The 19,813-nt window shown below is 46.8% G+C and overlaps 1 protein-coding gene across 1 annotated transcript in view; it reads right to left on the reverse strand.

Moving 5' to 3' along the window:
* TTLL10 (tubulin tyrosine ligase like 10) overlaps positions 1–19,813 on the reverse strand; it is a 448,425-nt gene that overhangs the window by 129,349 nt on the left and 299,263 nt on the right. The window contains exon 6 of the mRNA XM_085609638.1: positions 15,406–15,565. Within this exon, the coding sequence (XP_085465764.1) occupies positions 15,406–15,565 (160 nt within the window). The remainder of the gene's footprint in view (positions 1–15,405; positions 15,566–19,813) is intronic.

Here is a 19,813-nt window from a genome sequence, read left to right on the forward strand (position 1 = left end):
ATCATCTCCCGTCATGCTCTGTGACTAAAGGCAGGCTGAGTTTGGCGGCTGGCAGCATCGACTTGGAGCTGCAGCAGGACCGCGGCTTGAAGGCGGAATGAAGAAGCTGGACAAAGCATGAACCTCATCTTAGCTCTCTGCTGTCGGCATGAATAATCACTGACACAGCGGATGAGGCGGCAGACGCAGCAGGCAAGGCGGGAGCCAAGGTACCTAAACAGACAACAATTTTGTGCACCAGCGTACCTTGATGGCTAGCGGGCTGGTTTAGTTTTTTTCAACTGTGCACCTACAGAAAACATACAGAATTGCTCACACTGCTGACGCGGCAGTAAATACAGCAGAGGCTTCGGGAGTCGCTTGTCTATTAAATAAACAACACCTACACGCACCAGGGTGCCTGCAAGGTCGGTAGATTTATTTTGTTTTACCAGTGCCTATCAGGAAAACCTGTGGAGGGGCTGGTCGCACTTGGGAATTCTTCAGGAGGCAGTTCTATCACGCCGTGAACAGCTGTTTGCAACAATCAACCTGGAATTACTTTTTGCCCAAGAACACACAAGCCCCAGGTTAGAAAACTGTTTCTTTACCTCACTATTGACATTTGCTTAGCGTTTTTGCGATACTCTAGAACTGTTAATTCTATCACCACTGTGAGCTGACACTGCGGGGTGGGCATTAGGCCCCCCATGGATGAAGACAGTGAGGTGGGCGCAGAAGCAGGCTAGCTAGGTTTAGGTGCGGCTTGCATAACCTCACATGTTACTTTTATAGCTTCACTTCACGCTGACCATAAAGAGACTCTCTAGAGATAGCAGTGCCAAATGCTGGCTAGCAGCGAATTCTTCTCATGGTACTAAAATTTGTTTGCGAATCCCTTCAACCAAGGAAATGGAATTCAGGCTATTTAACTGTGAACCTAGGAGTGGCTCCACTATTGAGGCGCCTATGCAACTGGGCCATCAGGATCTTTCTTCGCTTGAGAGTAATCCGGACAGGCAAAAAGTGATTAAGGATCCAGTAGCCGCCTTGGCTCCACTACCAGCCATGGATGTCTGGCATATATCACAGAGTCACCCCTACACGCAGCTAGCCCTGCTTCTCCCCAAACTATGGATATAAGCACAACAGCATCAAGTGAAGCACTGACATCAAGGGTTTCCTCTGGAGGCAAGCAGAGGGTAGCATATCCATTATCTACAAAACTCAATGCAAAGGAACAGCTTAAGTTGACTAGCTATTTTCCACCCAAGATAACTGCAAATCCAGATAGCCAGGGAGAACTCTCTTTTGGGGAGATGGCAGTAAATACAATTGTGGATACCTCCTTGTTTACCACCCTTTGGAAACGGCAACTGAGGTCCCACTAACGACTGCACCCCTAAGGAAGAGGCCATCGCTATCGCAGATTTCACCCAAAATCCAAAATAAAGGGAACGGGGATGGGCAAGCTGATTCCACAAATCTACTGTTTCAACAAATGTTAGAGTTAAAGAATACGAAGCTATCTCAGAAAAATGCACACAAGAAAACTGAGTCCCAGCTGTGTTCGATTCAATCTCATATCCAACAGCTTGCGACATGTATCACAGATGCAGAGCAGCATGTACAGATCTTGAAGACAGTGCACCATGGCACATGAGCCAAGTGACAAAATTACAATTTGAGTTGGTCGAGTTGCAAATCAAGGTTGATGATGCCGAAAATCGGTCAGGAAGGTCTAACTTACGGATAATCGGAGTTCGCGAAGGACAGGAAAATGGCCAATAAGTAATAGCAGTCGTATCAGACCTTATTTCTAAATATGTGCGCCCAGCAGTAGCAGTACAGAAGACCGATCTTACAATCACACTGGCTCATCGTGTGCCAGCAGTTCAGTATCCTGATGCCAAGTACCCACAAACTAATATTGTTACTTTGGTGACTTTAGAATTAAGATTTTTTTTGCCATGCGCTATTCGAGACAAGGTGTACCAGACTTCTGATAACTTTTTGTTCAAACTATTCTCTGATATGTCTGCTTTTTCAGCATGGCACAAGAAGTAATTCAGAGGCATGATGAACTGCTTTAAGCAGCTTGGTGCCCTGGCGGGTATCATCCAACAAACCAAGTTGAAAGTTTTGTAAAAAGGGAGGGCTCACATCTTTCAGTTGGTTGAAGATGCTTGGGAGTTTTTCCAGTCCCGACAACACCAAGTGGGAGGGAATAAGGGATAGCACAGCCAGATACGTTTTTAGGCATAACTGGTGTTATGTTGTTTTGCTTTTGTATGGTTTTCTTTCCTCTTCCTAGGTATAGATGTTTACTAGTACGTAAGGGAGTCCTGCTATGAGGGTTAATTTCCATTATGGCTGCCAGCCACCCACTCAACCGCCTTTGTGCGCCATGAAACAGCGCCCCAATTTAGGATCGGGGAGGGTTGGGGTGGACACAAAGTGGGGAGAAGATGGTAGGGGAGAACAGTGGGACTACGGGGGCACCCAGGGAACCCTGGATGGGGGTACCAGGGGCAAGAGGGTCCAAGGGAAGGTGGGGCGTGGGGTCTCGGGGCCACGGGAGAGTGGGGGGTAGGCAGATGGTGAGGTAAAAAATTAAATGTAGCAGTAGTAAATAAGTGCAAGAATACAGTTGAGGTTGCATACAGCACCTACTCTATTCTAGAGCTGGCACTTAGGACTCTAAAGATAGTATCATGCAATGTAAATGGGTTTAACAACAGAGTGAAGTGTCAATCTATGTTAGCTTGATTTAAAGCATTGCTAGCAAAAGTATTTTTTTTACAGGAGACACATTATATGGAAGAGTCTCCAATGGAGAAAACTCCTGGCTCTATCCCGCACGAGTTCTATGCTTCTTCTAATGCAGCCATCAGGGGGGTTGCTATACTTATAACTAAGAATCTACAGTGTGAAATTACGATGGTGCACAGAGATCATAGTGCCAGGTGGCTCTGGGTACAGATGCGAATTTCAGAACAGTTAATCAATATGGTAAGTTATTATGGGCCCATTGAGGACTCTCCTGCAACTTTGCAGTCTCTATGATTTTGCAACAGCACAATCTGGACTCTTTCTGATAGGCGGCGACTTTAACCTACTGATAGATCCAACTATTGACTCCTCTCGGGCCCATAAAACGCAGACAAAGCCTAAGTCGAAAAAGCTGTTACAGGATCTAATGCATGATTTTGCTCTGGTCAATTGCTGCCGAGATGAATGTCCATGCGAGAGGAAGTATACATGCCATTCCAGGGGGGATCCACTCTTCCTCTCGGATTGATTTGTTTCTTATCTCCCATACACTTCTAAAAACTGAATCAGAAATAGGTGAGAATCCTTTTTCTGATCATACAGCAATTTCGGTTAAGTTTAAAATTAAAACTCAAGCAAAAACTGGGAGTGGATGGGTATTTGATAAACCCCTGTTAACTGATGAGCAGTGGGTTATTCATATGCGCCCAGCATTAGAGGAGTTCTTAAAGCAAAATGTTAATACAGCATTGTAACTCCCAGTATGGGGTGCCCTAAAGGCTTGTTTTTAGAGGGGAAGTAATTGCCTATAGGACCTATAAGAGAAATAAGGAGACTGATGAAAGAGTACAGTTAGAAAAAGAACTAAATAGGGCAATGGCCCATACAGCATCTATGGAAGGGCAGCTGCTAAAGGGAAGGCGGAGGGAACGCCGCTGTAGGATGGAGCCATTATCCACCCATTCAGGCGAGTGACTGCTCGTGTTTTCACAATGCTCTGTTTGGGAGGGAAGTGCTAAACGCATTAATGTACTCAGCTGTTAACTACCTCCTCCCTTGGTATGCACCATCGGCTGCGGTTTGCTACGGGGAGGGTAATTATCCGCTGTTATGGCCCCAAGGTTCAGGCAGTAACCTTTAATTACAGTTAACAACAGGAGTTAATCATCTGGGGTGTCTGCTCTATAAATGGGCAATATCAGAGATTTAGACTGAGTCTTCATGAGTTAATGGGAGTGTTGGTATGAAGTGTTTTTTTGTTCTCTCTGAATTTTGAAAGCAGATACATTTATTTTGTTTCCATCTCGGTGGGGCATGAGGGGCATCTGAAGCAGCGATCAGCCTGTCCTTCCCACATCGCCTGGCTGGAGGAGATAAGGCCTCTGGAAGGTTCCCTCCATGGGAGCTGCTTTCTGCATGAGCTCAGCCTGACATAGCGCAGACACCAGCCCTCCCCAAAACAAGACATACCCAACACTGTGCCCCGCAGGGCCCTTTGAAAACACATCTCAGTGAACGAGACCCCAGCAGAGAATGACCTATCACGAGCACACACCCTTGTCGACTGCTCGTCCAAGGCACAGATCAGACAGATCAGTGAGTCAATGCACCTACTAGCTCTGTGTGCAGGATGCAGGGCACAGATTGCAGTATTGTCAATCTTAGAGTCACCGGTTTAAGTACTGGAAGGTCTGTTGGACTTTTTATCCTTCTGAAGTTGAGGTAAGGCGGTAGCACATTGTACGCAACGCTGTAAAGCTCTGGCATGCCGGTGGCAGTAAGCAACCAAAACTATATTTTTATTGAAGCATGATGATGGTACTCATTTGTGACAACAGAGGCTTATCAGGTAAGTAAGAGAAGGAATTTCCTGGGGTATGGAACAGCTCCCCAGTGCAGAACTGCAGGATCTAAACCCTCACTACTGCCCAAAGGAGCTGAAAACCCATCTCATCAAACAGATGTCACTTGTCACTTGCAGTACATGCCGAAAGCTAAGCAAGCAAGCTCGTACCGCCCCAGGAGGGTTGTCATGTACTCCCTTGAGATTTTCATTTTTTTAAAGATGGGCCAAGCTGAGTATATATGAGTCCTACATTTTTGTCTTTGGTGACAGTTGCACGCACTCCTCCATCCACCTCATTTTTCTTTGTGGGTCAGAACACCTTGATTAGCAGGTGCCTCATCACCCTATACTCTAGTATAACCAGGGCCCCTCTCCTAAGACCTATGCACCTCCCCAGGTTTGTCTTTTAATCTTCTTTAACACAGTGTTCCCAAGTGGGCTCATAGCAGACAATGAATACAAACTATTTTGAAGTTTAAGATGTGCCTAATAATTGAATGCACATCATACACCAATGAAATTGGTATGGGTGCAACATGAAAATCCTCTAAGCTATCTCGTGGCATCTGTTGAAAAGCATCAACTCACGAGACTCTGAATATCATGTGATGCTGGGAGGAAATGGTTTTACCTTGCATTCAATGAAATAAGCTATTTTCTACCAAGCTGACATTTTTTTAAAATATACTCGACAAAGAGCCATGCTATTGCCCAATTCCAGAATTCAACTGGGAAATACTTTTCAGTCACTTTTGTACCTGTACATTATTCTTCATATCCCTCTATAACTCGAAGAATCATGAGTTGTGCCCCTTTCATAAAAGACATGTTGATATACACATTTAAGCTACTAAACTTAATTAATATTTCGATAGTCTTCTTAAAAATGTATTAGGTTGAGCAACTGATGAGCAGGACCAAATCCCACGCTGAAACAACATTGATGAAACTTACATATGCCTAGGATATTGTAGATATCCTGAAAATCATAAATAGATCCAGCTCTCCTGGACCTACGTTGGACACCTTTGGCCTAAAAAGAAAAGAAGCTGTCTTAGTTGCAGCTTATTTTTTACCATCAGGCAAAACCAAGAGATTTCCGGAGAGCGGATCTCATCATTTGGTAATGACGATTTTTGTAACCAGAAAAATCATACCTCCTTACGACGCTACTTGTCATCAAACCACGCTTCACCAGAGTAACCACAATGATGCCACACCCTGGGGAGTTTCCACCTCCGACCCATCTTACGTCACCTCTGCTCCCACACACAGCTCTGCTACTGCCTTTGTTCCCATGGCCTTCCTGTGAGCATCACGTGGGCCTTTTTTGTAGAATCCCGTCATGCACGGCGTTCTGGTGCCTTGAAAGCAGGTTTGCCAGACACATACATATCTTTACCCTCTGTCATGTTGCCTTCGTAGTCCAGAGAAGTAGACTGGCTAACGGGGAATGGGATTCAGAGTGGGAATGGATGGAAGTGGGTGAATACTGACAGGCGGCACAGGCAGGCCAGCCCCTCTGGAGTCAAAGTGCGGTCCTTGCTGGGCAGCATTGGAATAGCCAGAAAATGTGAATATCCTTCCTCCACCACACTTGGAATTAAAGCTCTGATGGCACCAACCCAGCGAAGCAAAGTGAGCCCGAACCTCCCTTGAAGAGCTTCATGGTCTCTTCTATCTAACTATCTATCCATTCATCCTTGCACCATTCCATCCACCCTCTGATATCCAAAATGTCTCCCTTACAGTCTGTCATCCATTCATTCTTTGGCCATTCCATTCATCCATGCGTTTACACATCTATCATCTACGCATACATCCATCCATCCCTACATCTACCCATACATCCATCAGTTGACTAACTCGTCCATCAATGAAGTCTTTCATGCATCAATTGATTATTTTGTCCATTTATCCATTCTCTCTGATTTTCATATACTCTGCATCATCCATCCTCCCACATGTCCATGTACTCTGCTGTCCATCTATCCATCCATGCATCCATCCTTCCCATCTGTCATCCATCATCCACCCATCCATGCAGATTTAATTTACTCTGCTATCCTTTCACCCATCCCTCCACTGATCCTCACCCATTCTTTCACCCTGTCACCCACTCATCCATCTAGCCTTTCACTCACCCGTCCATTCACCAACCCATCCATCCTTTCACTTAACTCATCTATCTATCCTTTCATTCACCTATCCATCCTTTCACCCGCCCACCCACCATTTCACCCACCCATCCTTTCACCCAGGCATCCACCCATCCTTTCACCCATACATCCATCCTTTCACCCACCCATCATTTCACCCACTCACAAATCTATCCCTCTTCACCTTTCTTCCTTTTTGCATTATTTGAGCTGCTGCAGCTGGTAAAGTGGGGAGGTGGGAGTTCATGATGCCCCAGCTGGGCAGACTAATCCACAAGCAGAGAAGCAGTTGAAGTTCAGATTGAGAAAGCCCTTTAGAGTTTCTGGGGTCATGGGGATGTGTGAGCTGACCCCTCACTAGTAAAAAGACGTGCTTTAAGGCTTGAAAACAAGTGCAGCACATATCTTTGTAACCAAACAAGCATTTGCTAAGGTAATAGGTCTCGCCTATGAAAGAGTTATTGGCTTTGCCAATGTGTTTTAGCCATGTTGTATATCATCCTGGCTGTTGTTCAGAATGGCTAAAAGTTATTGGTGTTGAATGGAGTGGCAGAGAGTGGAGTGGCATAGAGTCAAGAGGAGTGGCATAGAGTGGAGTAGGGTGGCACCGAGTGGAGGGTTGTGGAGCAGGGTGGAGAGGAGTGGAGTGTTGAGGAGTGGCATGGAGTGGAGCATCATAGAGTGGAGTGTTGTACAGTGTCGTGGAGTGTTGTAGAGTGGAGTGTCTTGAGGTAGAGTGGAGTGTTGTGAGGTAGAGTGGAGTGTTGTGGAGTGTCGTAGAGTGGAGCATCGTGGAGTAGAGTGGGGTGTTGTGTTGTGTTGCAGAGTAGAGTGGGTTAGAGTAGAGTACAGTGTAGTGTGTAGAGTGGAGGGGCTCAGTGTGGTGATGCTTAGAGTGGAGGAGCATAGAGTGGAGTAGAGTGTCGTAGAGTGGAGTGGTGTAGAGTAGTGTGGAGTAGTGTGTCGTAGAGTAGGGCGGAAGAGAGTGGGGTGGCGTAGAGTGGGGTGGCGTAGAGTGGAGTAGAGTCTCATATAGTGGCATAGAGGGAGTCGAGTAGCGTGGAGTAGAGTGAGATAGAGTGGAGAGTAGAGAGTCAAGCACAGTGTTGTAGAGTGAAGTATCATAGGGTGGAGTGTTTTAGAGTAGAGGGCCAGGCTTAGAGTGGAGGAGTGTAGAGAGGAGGGTGAGTATCGTAGAGTGTCATAGAGTGGCGTGGTATAGATTGGAGTAGAGTGTCGTACAGTGGAGTGGCATAGAGTGTTTTAGAGTGGCATAGAGTGCAGTGGAGTGCCATAGAGTGGAGTGTTGAAGAGTAGAGTCTCGTAGAGTACAGTGGAGTAGAATGTCTGAGTGGAGTGGAGTAGAGTGGCATAGAGTGCAGTACAATAGAGTGGCATAGAATGGACTACTGTGGAGTAGAGTAGAGTGGAGTGGTGTAGAGTAGAATGGCATAGAGTGAAGTTCAGTAGGGTGGCACAGAATGGAGTACAGTGTCATAGAGTGGAGTGTTGTGGAATGGCATACAGTGGAAGGTCATAGAGTGGAGGGTCATACAGTGTAATAGCGTAGATTGGAGTAGAGCGTTACAGAGTGAAGTGTTATAGAGTGGGGGGTCGTGGAGTGGAGTGTCGTAGTGTGGCATAAAGTAGCATGGAGTGGCATAGAGTGGAAGAGAGTAGAGTGGCGTAGAGTGGAGTGGAGTAGAGATCAGTGGCATTAGGGTGCCATAGAGTGTCGTAGGTGTGGCATTGAGTAGAGTGGAGTAGAATGGTGCAAAATGGAGTCTCGTAGAATGGTGTGGAGTGTCATAGAGTGGAGAGCCATAGAATGGAGAGTCGTAGAAGGGAGGGAGTAAAGTGTCATAGAGTGGAAGGGCGTAGTGTGTTTTAAAGTGGAAGAGTGTGTCCTACAGTGGAGGCGCGAAGACTGTCATATAGTGGTGTGGAGTGGCATAGAGCAGAGAGCCATAGAGCAGAGGGTCATACAGTGGTGGGGCGTAGAGTGGAGGGGTGTAAAGTGGGGTGGAGTAGAGCGTAGACTGGAATGGAGTAGAGTGTCATATAGCGGAGTGGTATAGAGTGGAGTAGATTGTCACAGAGTGTCAGAGTGAAGTACAGTGGATTGGGATAGATTAAGTGCTGTATAATGGAGCAGAGTGGCCTAGATTGGCATGGAGTGTAGTATAGTATTGAAGAGTGTTGCAGACTCCACTGTCATAGAGTGCACTTGAGTAGTGTATCGTAGAGTGGATTGGCCAGAGTGGAGTAGTGTAGAGTGGAGTAGATCGGAGTAGAGTAGAGTTGAGTGAGGTAAAGTATAGTGGAGTGGCCAAGAGTGGCGGAAAGTGGAGTAGAGTGGCATAGAGTGGAGTGGCATAGAGTGGAGGATGCATGGTGTGGTAGTGCACTGCCAGTACAGACAACACATTTTCTATTAAATGTATCACTACATTTACAAAGACATAGAGTTTTACTGATAAAACTGTACAGTGCATAAACGATAATGTGTGAAAATGACATCACCTTGTCTATTGATTTGTTTTGATCCTATTAAAATATTTGTTTCCAGCACACTTCAGAATTACAATAAATGTGCTTCATTTGTGAGTTGGTAATATTGGTAATATTTTGTTTTATTTTATTTAAGTATTTGCAAAAAACTTACAAACACCCGAAAGAATCTTGACACTAAGAAGCCCTGGGTGGAGCATACTCCAAAAATGTATGAGGTACTTCAAGGCGATTATTAGATTGTGGAGACCAACCAGGTTTTGTGTGATTTCCTAAACTTTGGAAGAAAGGATTCCTTCTTTGGAATGGAATGGAAGTATATTTATAGAGCGCGAATTGCTGCCCAGAGGCGTCCAAGCGCTAATAGATACTAGAGAGGAACCTAATAAGGTGGCTGAGAGGGGCTAGTAGGGAAGGTTAAAAAGGAAAGTTTTTAACTCCTTACGGAATGACGAGTGGTTGGAGTTGGCTCTGAGATGCAGAGGGAGAGCATTCCAGGACTTAGCGGCGTTATATGTGAACGTCCTGCCGCCTGACCTGGTCTTTTTTATTCTAAGAGGTGTCGCCAGGAAAGTTTGGCTAGAACGGAGGTTTCTGGTAGGTATGTAATGGGTGACTAGATCGCGGGTGATCAAGGGGCCTGTGTCCCAAAAGGACTGATGAGTAATGCACATGGCTTTAAAACGAATTCTTTGACGAATTGGCAGCCAGTGCAGTTTAACCAACCCGGCCCTCACAGATTGACTGCGAGGGAGTTCGAGTAGTAGTCGGGCCGTGCAGTTCTGCACTATCTGAAGTCTGCGTAGGGTGTAGTCTGGGGCGCCGAGGTATAACACATTGTTAAAATCCAAGCGGGACTGTATCAGACCCTGTGTGACTACCTGCTTGGCTTCCATAGGGAGGAGAGGCAGGATTTTCTTAAGCATTTTGAGGAGGCCGAAGCAGGATGCCGAGAGCTTAGTGGCTTGAGTCTTAAATGAAAGGGAACTGTCCAACCAAACCCCAAGGCTTTTGATGTTATCTTTAGGTTCTGGGGGGGGCCTAGGACGGAGGGCCAGAGGGAATTGAAGAGGAGGGGGTCGGAGGGGCCCAGGAGCATCAGTTCCGTTTTGTCCCCATTCAGTTTAAGGGATGATGAGGACATCCAGTTTTTTACTTCTATTAGGCAGTCTCTGAGTCCGCCTGACGTGGGACGATTGGCTCCCTATGCCAGTGAGACCACTAGCTGCGTGTCGTCCGCGTAGGAGATGATCTTAATCCCAAAAGGGCGGACGACGTCGGCCAGTGGCCTCATATAGATGTTGAAAAGGGCAGGTCTTAGAGAGGAGCCCTGAGGAACTCCGCACCCCAGAGGTCTGCTGGTGGAGACGGCCTCGCGGTCAAAGACTCGGAAGGATCTGTCCTCCAGGAAAGATTTAAACCAGCGCCAGGCTTTGTTCTTAATTCCGACGCTGGACAGACGATGCAGCAGGGTGTCATGGCTGACCGTGTCGAAGGCTGCGCTGAGGTCAAGGAGGATCACTGCCACTGATCCTCCCTGATCCAGGATTTTTCCGGATTCCTCCGTGACCATGAGGAGGGCGGTCTCAGTCCCGTGTTTTGGTCTGAAGCCCGTCTGGGTGGCGTCTAACAATTGGGCATTTTCTAAGAAATTTACCAGGTGGCAGTTGACATATTTTTCTAAGATTTTACTCACCCACGGGAGCAGGGAGATGGGCCGGTAGTTACTAAGATCTGACGGGTCGAGATTGGGCTTTTTTAGTAGTGCACGAACCATGGCTTGTTTCCATGCCAGAGGAACTAAGCCAGAGATGATCGATGCGTTCAGTACATCCCTGATGATTGGCAGTGTGATTAGAGATGCAGACATTAAGATGTCTGGAGGGGCTGAATGTTCTGGAGAATCAGTTTTTACTTTCCAAGCTATGGCTTCCAGGGTGGGAAGATCCAGGAGAGGGAAGTGGTCCAAATTAGAATGAAGCTGAGGGAGGGGGGTGGTTAAGGATGCGTTGGACTGAGCTAGGGATAGGATATTGCTGGGGAGAAAGGAGGAGTAGATGTTATTGACTTTTTGATGGAAGAACTCAGCTACATCATTGCAGTGAGTTGAGGATTTTGTGTCGTGCAGGCTCGTAGGGGGTTTGGATAGTGTTTTTACAATCTGGAAGATTTCTTTGGGTTTAGACTTAGCTAAGAGGATTTTATTAGAAAAATAGGTGGTCTGGGCGAGTTTGACTTCCGCTTTGTATTCGCTAATTGACTCTCGGTAGCTGATTTTGCTTTCTGAAGAGTAGTCTAAACGCCAGCGTCTTTCGTTTTTTCTACACTGGCGTTTCTTGTCCCTGAGAGTCTCCGAATACCAGGGAGCCGTTTTGTGGGAGCGTTTTAGCGTGATTTTATTTTTAGGGAGGGTATTTTCGAGGGTTTGCGAGATCCATTCAGCATAGGCCTGGTTGGCTAGGCCTGGGTCCTCATTGTAAGGAGGTTGATTGGAGGCGAGCTTCAAGGACCAGTCGTTGATTGAGAGGCGGGACCAAGCTCGGATGAATTTAGTTGTTGGCCCGCACGGTAGAAACTTAGATGTGGACCATGTGAAGGACACCAGGAAGTGATCTGTCCAGGGGAGCGGGGATGGTGAGTCGACTATGAAGTTAGAGCAGTTGCTAAAAACCGGGTCCAGTAAGTGACCTTTCACGTGGGTGGGGGTTTTGACGTATTGGGTGAGTTGTATCGCGGCTAGGTCATCTACCAATGTGGTGACTGTCTGATCCGATACAGAGTCAAAGTGAAGGTTGAGGTCACCTAGCAGAGTGAAGTTGGACGAGGTGCTAACGCGTTCTGCAACAATCTGGGGGAGAAGAAGGTGAAAATTGTTAAGGGGACCTGGAGGGCGATAGATAAGAGTACCGGAGAGGCAGTTGTTCAGGGAGAAATTAATGCTAAAAGCGAGAATCTCACAATCGGGAATGGTTTCAGGGATAACACGGCATTGAAACTGTTCTTTATGAATAATTGCTAGACCTCCACCTCTCCCACCAGGACGGTCCTGCCGAGTAATTTGGAGGCCAGGGGGGAGAACGCTGACTAGGGCAGGATCGGAGTCTGTGGTGAGCCATGTTTCCGTCAGGAAAACTACGTCCGGAGTGAGTTCGTCTAATAACAGGGCGATTTCTGTCCTGTGTTTCGGCAGGGATCTGCAATTTAACAGGAGCATATGGTACTCGTGGATTGAATCGGCTTTGGGCTTAGGTTTAAGCAGTGAGTTACACTTGGGACAAGTTTGAGGGATGTCAACAGCTGAGAGGAGATGCCGTGAACAGTTCGTGGCAGGAGGTCTTAAGCTGTGTAGGGTTTCAGCATTGTAGTGCCTGAGCTCTGGTGTCTGAGGAATAGGGGGTACGGCCCTGTGCCCGGACTCGGCGCGGACGAGCGCAGACGAGCTTGCCTTAAGCGCGCCTTCGGCGCGCAGTCGTCGCGCCCGCTGCGCTCGTCCGCTGCGCTTCCGGAAACTACACATTGATATAGTCTGGGAGAAAGTACAGGGGGCGTGGCCTCAGAGTGGGCGTGTCCCTGTTTGGGCGTGAGGGAAGGCGGGTGGAGTTTGACGGCGATTTCCCTTCCCGGCGCTGGTTCCGCTGAGTGAGGGGATACCTGCACACCAGGAGCGTGTGACAAGGAGAGGGTGAGTGAGTATTTTAAAAAACAATTCCACACGTTTTAAAAGAGCGAGCAAAGCGCTGTCTGCTGCCTACTCCCGGCTGTGCCTCAGGAGGTTCCTTAGTTATCTGAACGCGCTCGTGATTCAGCGCGCTTAACTACTGGTTGCAGGGGGCGTGGCCTCAGTGTGGGCGTGTCCCTGTTTGGGCGTGAGGGAAGGCGGGTGGAGTTTGATGGCGATTTCCCTTCCCGGCGCTGGTTCCGCTGAGTGAGGGGATACCTGCACAGCAGGAGCGTGTGACAAGGAGAGGGTGAGTGAGTATTTTAAAAAACAATTCCACACGTTTTAAAAGAGCGAGCAAAGCGCTGTCTGCTGCCTACTCCCGGCTGTGCCTCAGGAGGTTCCTTAGTTATCTGAACGCGCTCGTGATTCAGCGCGCTTAACTACTGGTTGCAGGGGGCGTGGCCTCAGAGTGGGCGTGTCCCAGTTTGGGCGTGAGGGAAGGCGGGTGGAGTTTGACGGCGATTTCCCTTCCCGGCGCTGGTTCCGCTGAGTGAGGGGATACCTGCACACCAGGAGCGTGTGACAAGGAGAGGGTGAGTGAGTATTTTAAAAAACAATTCCACACGTTTTAAAAGAGCGAGCAAAGCGCTGTCTGCTGCCTACTCCCGGCTGTGCCTCAGGAGGTTCCTTAGTTATCTGAACGCGCTCGTGATTCAGCGCGCTTAACTACTGGTTGCAGGGGGCGTGGCCTCAGAGTGGGCGTGTCCCAGTTTGGGCGTGAGGGAAGGCGGGTGGAGTTTGACGGCGATTTCCCTTCCCGGCGCTGGTTCCGCTGAGTGAGGGGATACCTGCACACCAGGAGCGTGTGACAAGGAGAGGGTGAGTGAGTATTTTAAAAAACAATTCCACACGTTTTAAAAGAGCGAGCAAAGCGCTGTCTGCTGCCTACTCCCGGCTGTGCCTCAGGAGGTTCCTTAGTTATCTGAACGCGCTCGTGATTCAGCGTGCTTAACTACTGGTTGCAGGGGGCGTGGCCTCAGAGTGGGCGTGTCCCAGTTTGGGCGTGAGGGAAGGCGGGTGGAGTTTGACGGCGATTTCCCTTCCCGGCGCTGGTTCCGCTGAGTGAGGGGATACCTGCACACCAGGAGCGTGTGACAAGGAGAGGGTGAGTGAGTATTTTAAAAAACAATTCCACACGTTTTAAAAGAGCGAGCAAAGCGCTGTCTGCTGCCTACTCCCGGCTGTGCCTCAGGAGGTTCCTTAGTTATCTTTGGCTCTGGAGGCATCTCATTCCAAAGTGTTGCCACTGAAATGGAGAATTCTTGACCTCCAAGGGTATTTCGGTTGAATTTAGAGCAGAAACTGATTTTCCACTCAGTGCCGGAGGTGGTTTGTAAAAAACAAATACACCAGACGATGTATGTGGGAAAGGATCATAAAGTGATTTCTGCACAAGACTTGAAGATTTAAACCTACTTCTTTGGGTCACCGGAGGCCAAAGCAATTTGGCCCAAGCGGGTTTGACCAAATCAAATTTTCAATTGTGCTGTAGGATTTAGTATTAATTGCAACTTTTTAATAGATTTTACAGGTCAAGCCAAATAAATGGCATTGCAGTAGTCAAAATTAGAAGTTGAAAGAGGCATGACTTGACTACCAAGTTATCCTGGTCCTCCATTGTAAAAACATTAGTTGAACCTCACAGCCAAATTGATATCGCTGTGGAGTGGTTTGGGCTTCTATCCAAGGGAGCTGGATCACAAAGGAAAACTCTAACTATCTGTAACTATGGTAGTAAATTACAGGTGCACAGAGGTAACACCTGCTACCTCTGGCTTCCCGTTTAGTTCCCCTGGTGCTATGTTCCCTACACCCAGTCTGAAAGCATTTTTTTTACTTTCTGTAGCTTCCACTCACACCTCACTGACAGACAGGAGGCTGCTTTGTGACTATGGCTTGGATAAGAAGGCAAACGTATGTTATCATATAGTGTCAAATAGTGCATGATCTCAATTCTGCTTCCTTGTAATGCTGTGAATTAAGGCTTATGTGTATAATTGCATTCGAGTCGCTTACAGTCTGTCTAAATTTAGTTTCTATTAATGGGTAAAAGTCTATGAGATGCACAGTGGATCGGAGGTAGGTTTCGCTTCAATTTTTAGATTTCAGGTCTATCCATTCCCTCACAATCTAAGGTGTTTGGACATTATGTTGTGCCATCCCTTCTGCTGCTGCAAAAGACAAAGAGTACCTCTACAAGGGCAATTGTTTGTATTGTATTACGGGAATAGCTTACTGTGATTTGGGGAGATACTGGCCTTTCCTGAGTCAAGGCCAACGTTTCCATTTATTATAGGTTGAACTGGAGCATACAACTGAATTTAAAATACACTTCCAACTCCTACTCCTCGCCTCCATGTATTTAAAATCATACTTATTGTTCTTAAGCTCCCACGCATATGGACATGTGTACTTACAGTGCAGCCCCATTTGAGCCCCCAATAAAGAAGAATGGACCAGGGCCATGGGGATCCTCTTGCCTCTTGTCTTCCAGCCCTGTTCCCTCCATCGTCCTCCTCTGGTTGGTCTTGGTTTCTTTGGCTTCATCTAAAGGTTCAGATTCAACAGGTCCGGAGGCTGTGGGGAATATTGGAGAGGAATTAGAGTCTATTCAAGACGCCCTTTTTTTAACAGCAACTACTATAGCCTTAGAGCCCTTCGTAGTGGGCTTTACCGGCTATTAAAGGTATGCTCCAGTACGGCTCAGGCCTTTAACAAGGGATAGGGCCTTAATGGGCGGAAGAGCACGCTACGGAGGGCTCTAAGGCTATTCGAAAATTCTGCCCCTAGAGGGAAGAATGTTCTAATTTGTAAAACAAAGGCCTCGAGGAGTCAGAGGGGGTGGAAATCCACTCAGGCTCCGTCATGCCTTTGTTAAACATTGGAATGTTGATGCTCCGGGCTTCTACCGGCCATTAGAAGCCCAGAGCACTCCATTGTTTTCAATGGAGAGCTCAACATTCCAATGTTCTAACTAAGTATACATTTAAAAATCTATTCTGATCACAACTATTGTTATCCCTTATGTCCTGAATACACACCCACCACAGAGACTTTGCAACAAAGAATTAAAAACAGATTGGTAGTCTCTCAATGAAAAGAAACATTACCCTATCGTCCCTCCCTTGCTTTCCTTCATTACATGAGGCACCCCTGCGTCATCAGACCAATCACACACTATTTTCTACCATAAAAATCCCCCACCTCCACGCCTCCTGTCAGCAATCAAGCATCTTAACCAACACAGATGTTAGTTGTGCATACTAGGAGGGCGGTAGGGACCATGAATGAAAGCGAGGGAGTAGGACTCAGGGTAATGTCATTAATGGTAAGTAATGTAAGCATTAAAAGTGCCTCTTGCACTGTGTTTGGACACACTAGATACACATGAAGTACTCTGGACTTCAGGCAAGAAGACATTCCAGATACTTTGTGTTTCACCCAACCAGGCTGGACACAAAGGGACTGATGGTAAATCCTGAGGCGAAGGAATTAGACCAACCCTGAGGCTAAGAGGGTATGATCTGACCAGGTGGTATTCAAATACATTTAAGGCTCAACTCATGCAATACTTTAAAAGTCGGCATGGTCAATTATAAATGGCAGAAGCTAAGTTTCGGAAAGTCTAGCACAAACTGACCAGCATCATGTGGTCAAGTTTCAGGTCACCTAAAAGGTCTAAATTGAAAAGGAGATTTTGGAATTCCTAATTATACATAGTATCACAGCTTAATTATCTGAAAATTCATTGGTTCAGGAGATGAACATAGATAAGGACTTGCTTTTGCTGAATACAGGTGGCACCGCAACAAGCCAGAGGCGTTTCATTCTCTGAAAAGGATAATATGGCCGGGCAGTCCGTTGTGGCTGTTTCTGCCCTAGCCCTGCTAGCCTATGGCAGCCACCGTTCTGATGATCAACTCAGATTGTTGTCTTGAAATGTGTCAATAGGAGGTGACGCGGCCATCCGGTGTGTGACAGGCACAGTAGGTGTAAAGGGATTACATAAGGATGCAGATGGTTCTATTCCATTTGCTCCCCATAATATACCCAGTGGTCCCTGATATCAGCACTCCACTCTCATTAAGAAGCCTCTACCAATGATGGTGGACATCTCTGGATGATGCACCTTCTCTTCTGTGGCAAGTAGGGTACCTTAGAAACCCCCACCACAAAAAAGATGTCTTCCATAAGTGTTATAAAACAAATACCACCAACAGAAATGTAGGACTTACAATATAAGCAGTTTGTATTGGCACTGACCTATTAACAACTTAAAAAGCACCGAACTGGAAATTCTCAAATATTATTTTTATTTGGGGTTTTTAAAGTACTACAAACTATCGTGTGGTGACCTCCAAGTGCTTCTGGGCAGGGCAACATATAGAAGAGATTCTTTGATTCATTGCAGGAGTCTCATGATGAGGGACTTTCTGATCCACCAACAGGTAAGATTGCAGGAAGATACTTAACAAACGACAAAGCCTTGGGAAGCTCGGGTGCCTAAGGAAAGCACAGCCAGCCTTAGGCGCCTGCCCAGGCAGACCCATCTGGAGAAGGGGGTCAAGGAAGGGGTGTATTTATCCAAATGCCAGGGGTGAAGGGGCGAGTCTTTAAGCATCGTCTATATTTGAGATGATGCTTTTCGAGTCCGTGGTGCAGGGCTATGCAGCCCCATGGAGAAACAATGGTCATGAAATGATCAAACACTGCATCTCTTGTACCTGAAAGATACGATTACCGGAAGGCCCATTTTAGAGGACCTCAGGTTTCTGTTTGGGTGCAGAAGCAAACCGTTTCTCAAGATAGCTGTCCAAGTGGCCATGCAGAGCTTATGTACCAAGCAAAGTGTCTTCAATAGGCAATTCTTTCTTTCATTAAAAGCCAATGTAAGGGTTTCAGGGCCAGGATGACATTATCCTGTCATTTCAGATGACATTAACCTGTCATTTCAAGCAGGACTAAGAAGGAGCAACATAGGTTTGATTTCTCCGGAGTTGTGAGAGGGATATGTTGATGTGATCAGCGTATAAAGGGTATTGCAGTAATCCAAGCATGACATGACCACAGTGAGCATTAGGGAGGCTCTTTAATAACAAGGCAGCAAAAGACACACAATTGATGGACGGAATGCAGAACAAATCAAAACATTCACCCCCAGTCGAGAGATCTGGGTTAAATCCATCATTCTTTTGCTCACCATGCCACCCCAGTTTAGACCTGGCCATATGTAAATCAGTCTTGACCCTGTGCCTTATGGGAACAGTCCAGCCCGAACTGCCAAGCCTGGTCCTCCCTGGACCGCAACCAAGCATCCTAGGACCGGTTTCGGGGTTTCACACCTCTTCAGCCAGGATAGCTTGATTCCAGTGGCACAGTGAGCCCAGGACCCACATCTGGACATACCTGGCGTATTTAGGGCGAGAAAGCAAAAGACACACAATTGATGAACGGAATGCAGAACAAATCAAAACATTCACCCCCAGTCGAGAAATCTGGGTTAAATCCATCATTCTTTTGCTCACCATGCCACCCCAGTTTAGACCTGACCATATGCAAATCAGTCTTGACCCTGTGCCTCATGGGAAAAGTCCAGCCCGAACTGCCAAGCCAGGTCCTCCCTGGACCGGAAACAATCATCCTAGGACCAGTTTCGGGGTTTCACCCCTCTTCAGCCAGGATAGCTTGATTCCAGTGGCACAGTGAGCCCTGTGCCATGAGGCACAGGGTCAAGACTGATTTGCATATGACCAGGTCTAAACTGGGGTGGCATGGTGAGCAAAAGAATTATGGATTTAACCCAGATCTCTTGACTGGGGGTGAATGTTTTGATTTGTTCTGCAGTCCGTCCATCAATTGTGTGTCTTTTGCTTTAATAACAAGGGAGCAGTGGTGAAACCACTTTCACCAGAAATGGCTGAAGGCGGCTTTGGACACAACATTAATTTGGTGAGTAAATGACAGATCACCTTCAAAGATCAGAATGTGTGCTTTTTCCAAATGAAATTGTTGAGTGCCTAGTTTATTTGGTCATGAGAGCCAGAGGGCGAGATTGACAAAGTCCAGGTGCAGGATTTCAATTTTTTGCCTTTTAGATATGAACTAGGGGCCAGATGTACGACCGTTTTTTATGGTCGCAAACCCTTTTGCGACCACAAAACACTGTGGTGGTACGTACCAATGCTATTTTGCAAGTCACAGACTCGCAAAATAGCGTTTGTGACTTGCTGTTAGGGAGGGGCATGCCATGGGCGTTCCTTCCTAATATTGAGTCCAAATGGTATGTACCATTGCAAAACACTCGCAGTTTGCTACCTACTTCAAGTAGGTGGTAAACCATTCAGAAATGGGGAGGGGACCCCTTTCCCTTTGTGAATGGGTGCGGTAAACATTTTTAAGAGCAAGCAGTGGTCACAGAGACCACTGCCTGCCCTTAAAAAATGAAACTGAAAAGTTTAATTTTTCTTTTTAAATGCATCCCGTTTACCTTTTAGGAAAACGGGCTGCATTTTAAAAAAAACTGCTTTATTTAAAAAGCAGTCCCAGACATGGTGGTCTGCTGACCCCACCAGGCCACCATCCCTGGGAGTGCTAGCCATTCCCAATGGGGTCCCAAATTGCACTTGCCTCATGAATATTGATGAGGCATGCAATTTGCGAACCCATTGGGAATCGCTAACAGTGTCTGTGATACTGTTGTACATTGCATTTCGCGAGTCTCAAAGCGACACAATTTGTGAGTCGCAAAATGTAATGGGTCGTACATCTTGCCCTAATTCTATTGCGTCTGCCAATGAAACTGTGAAATGCAGTGAAACAAAGTGA

This window comes from Triturus cristatus, chromosome 1_2, assembly GCF_964204655.1.
Source record: "Triturus cristatus chromosome 1_2, aTriCri1.1, whole genome shotgun sequence".
Classification (NCBI taxonomy): Eukaryota; Metazoa; Chordata; class Amphibia; order Caudata; family Salamandridae; genus Triturus; species Triturus cristatus.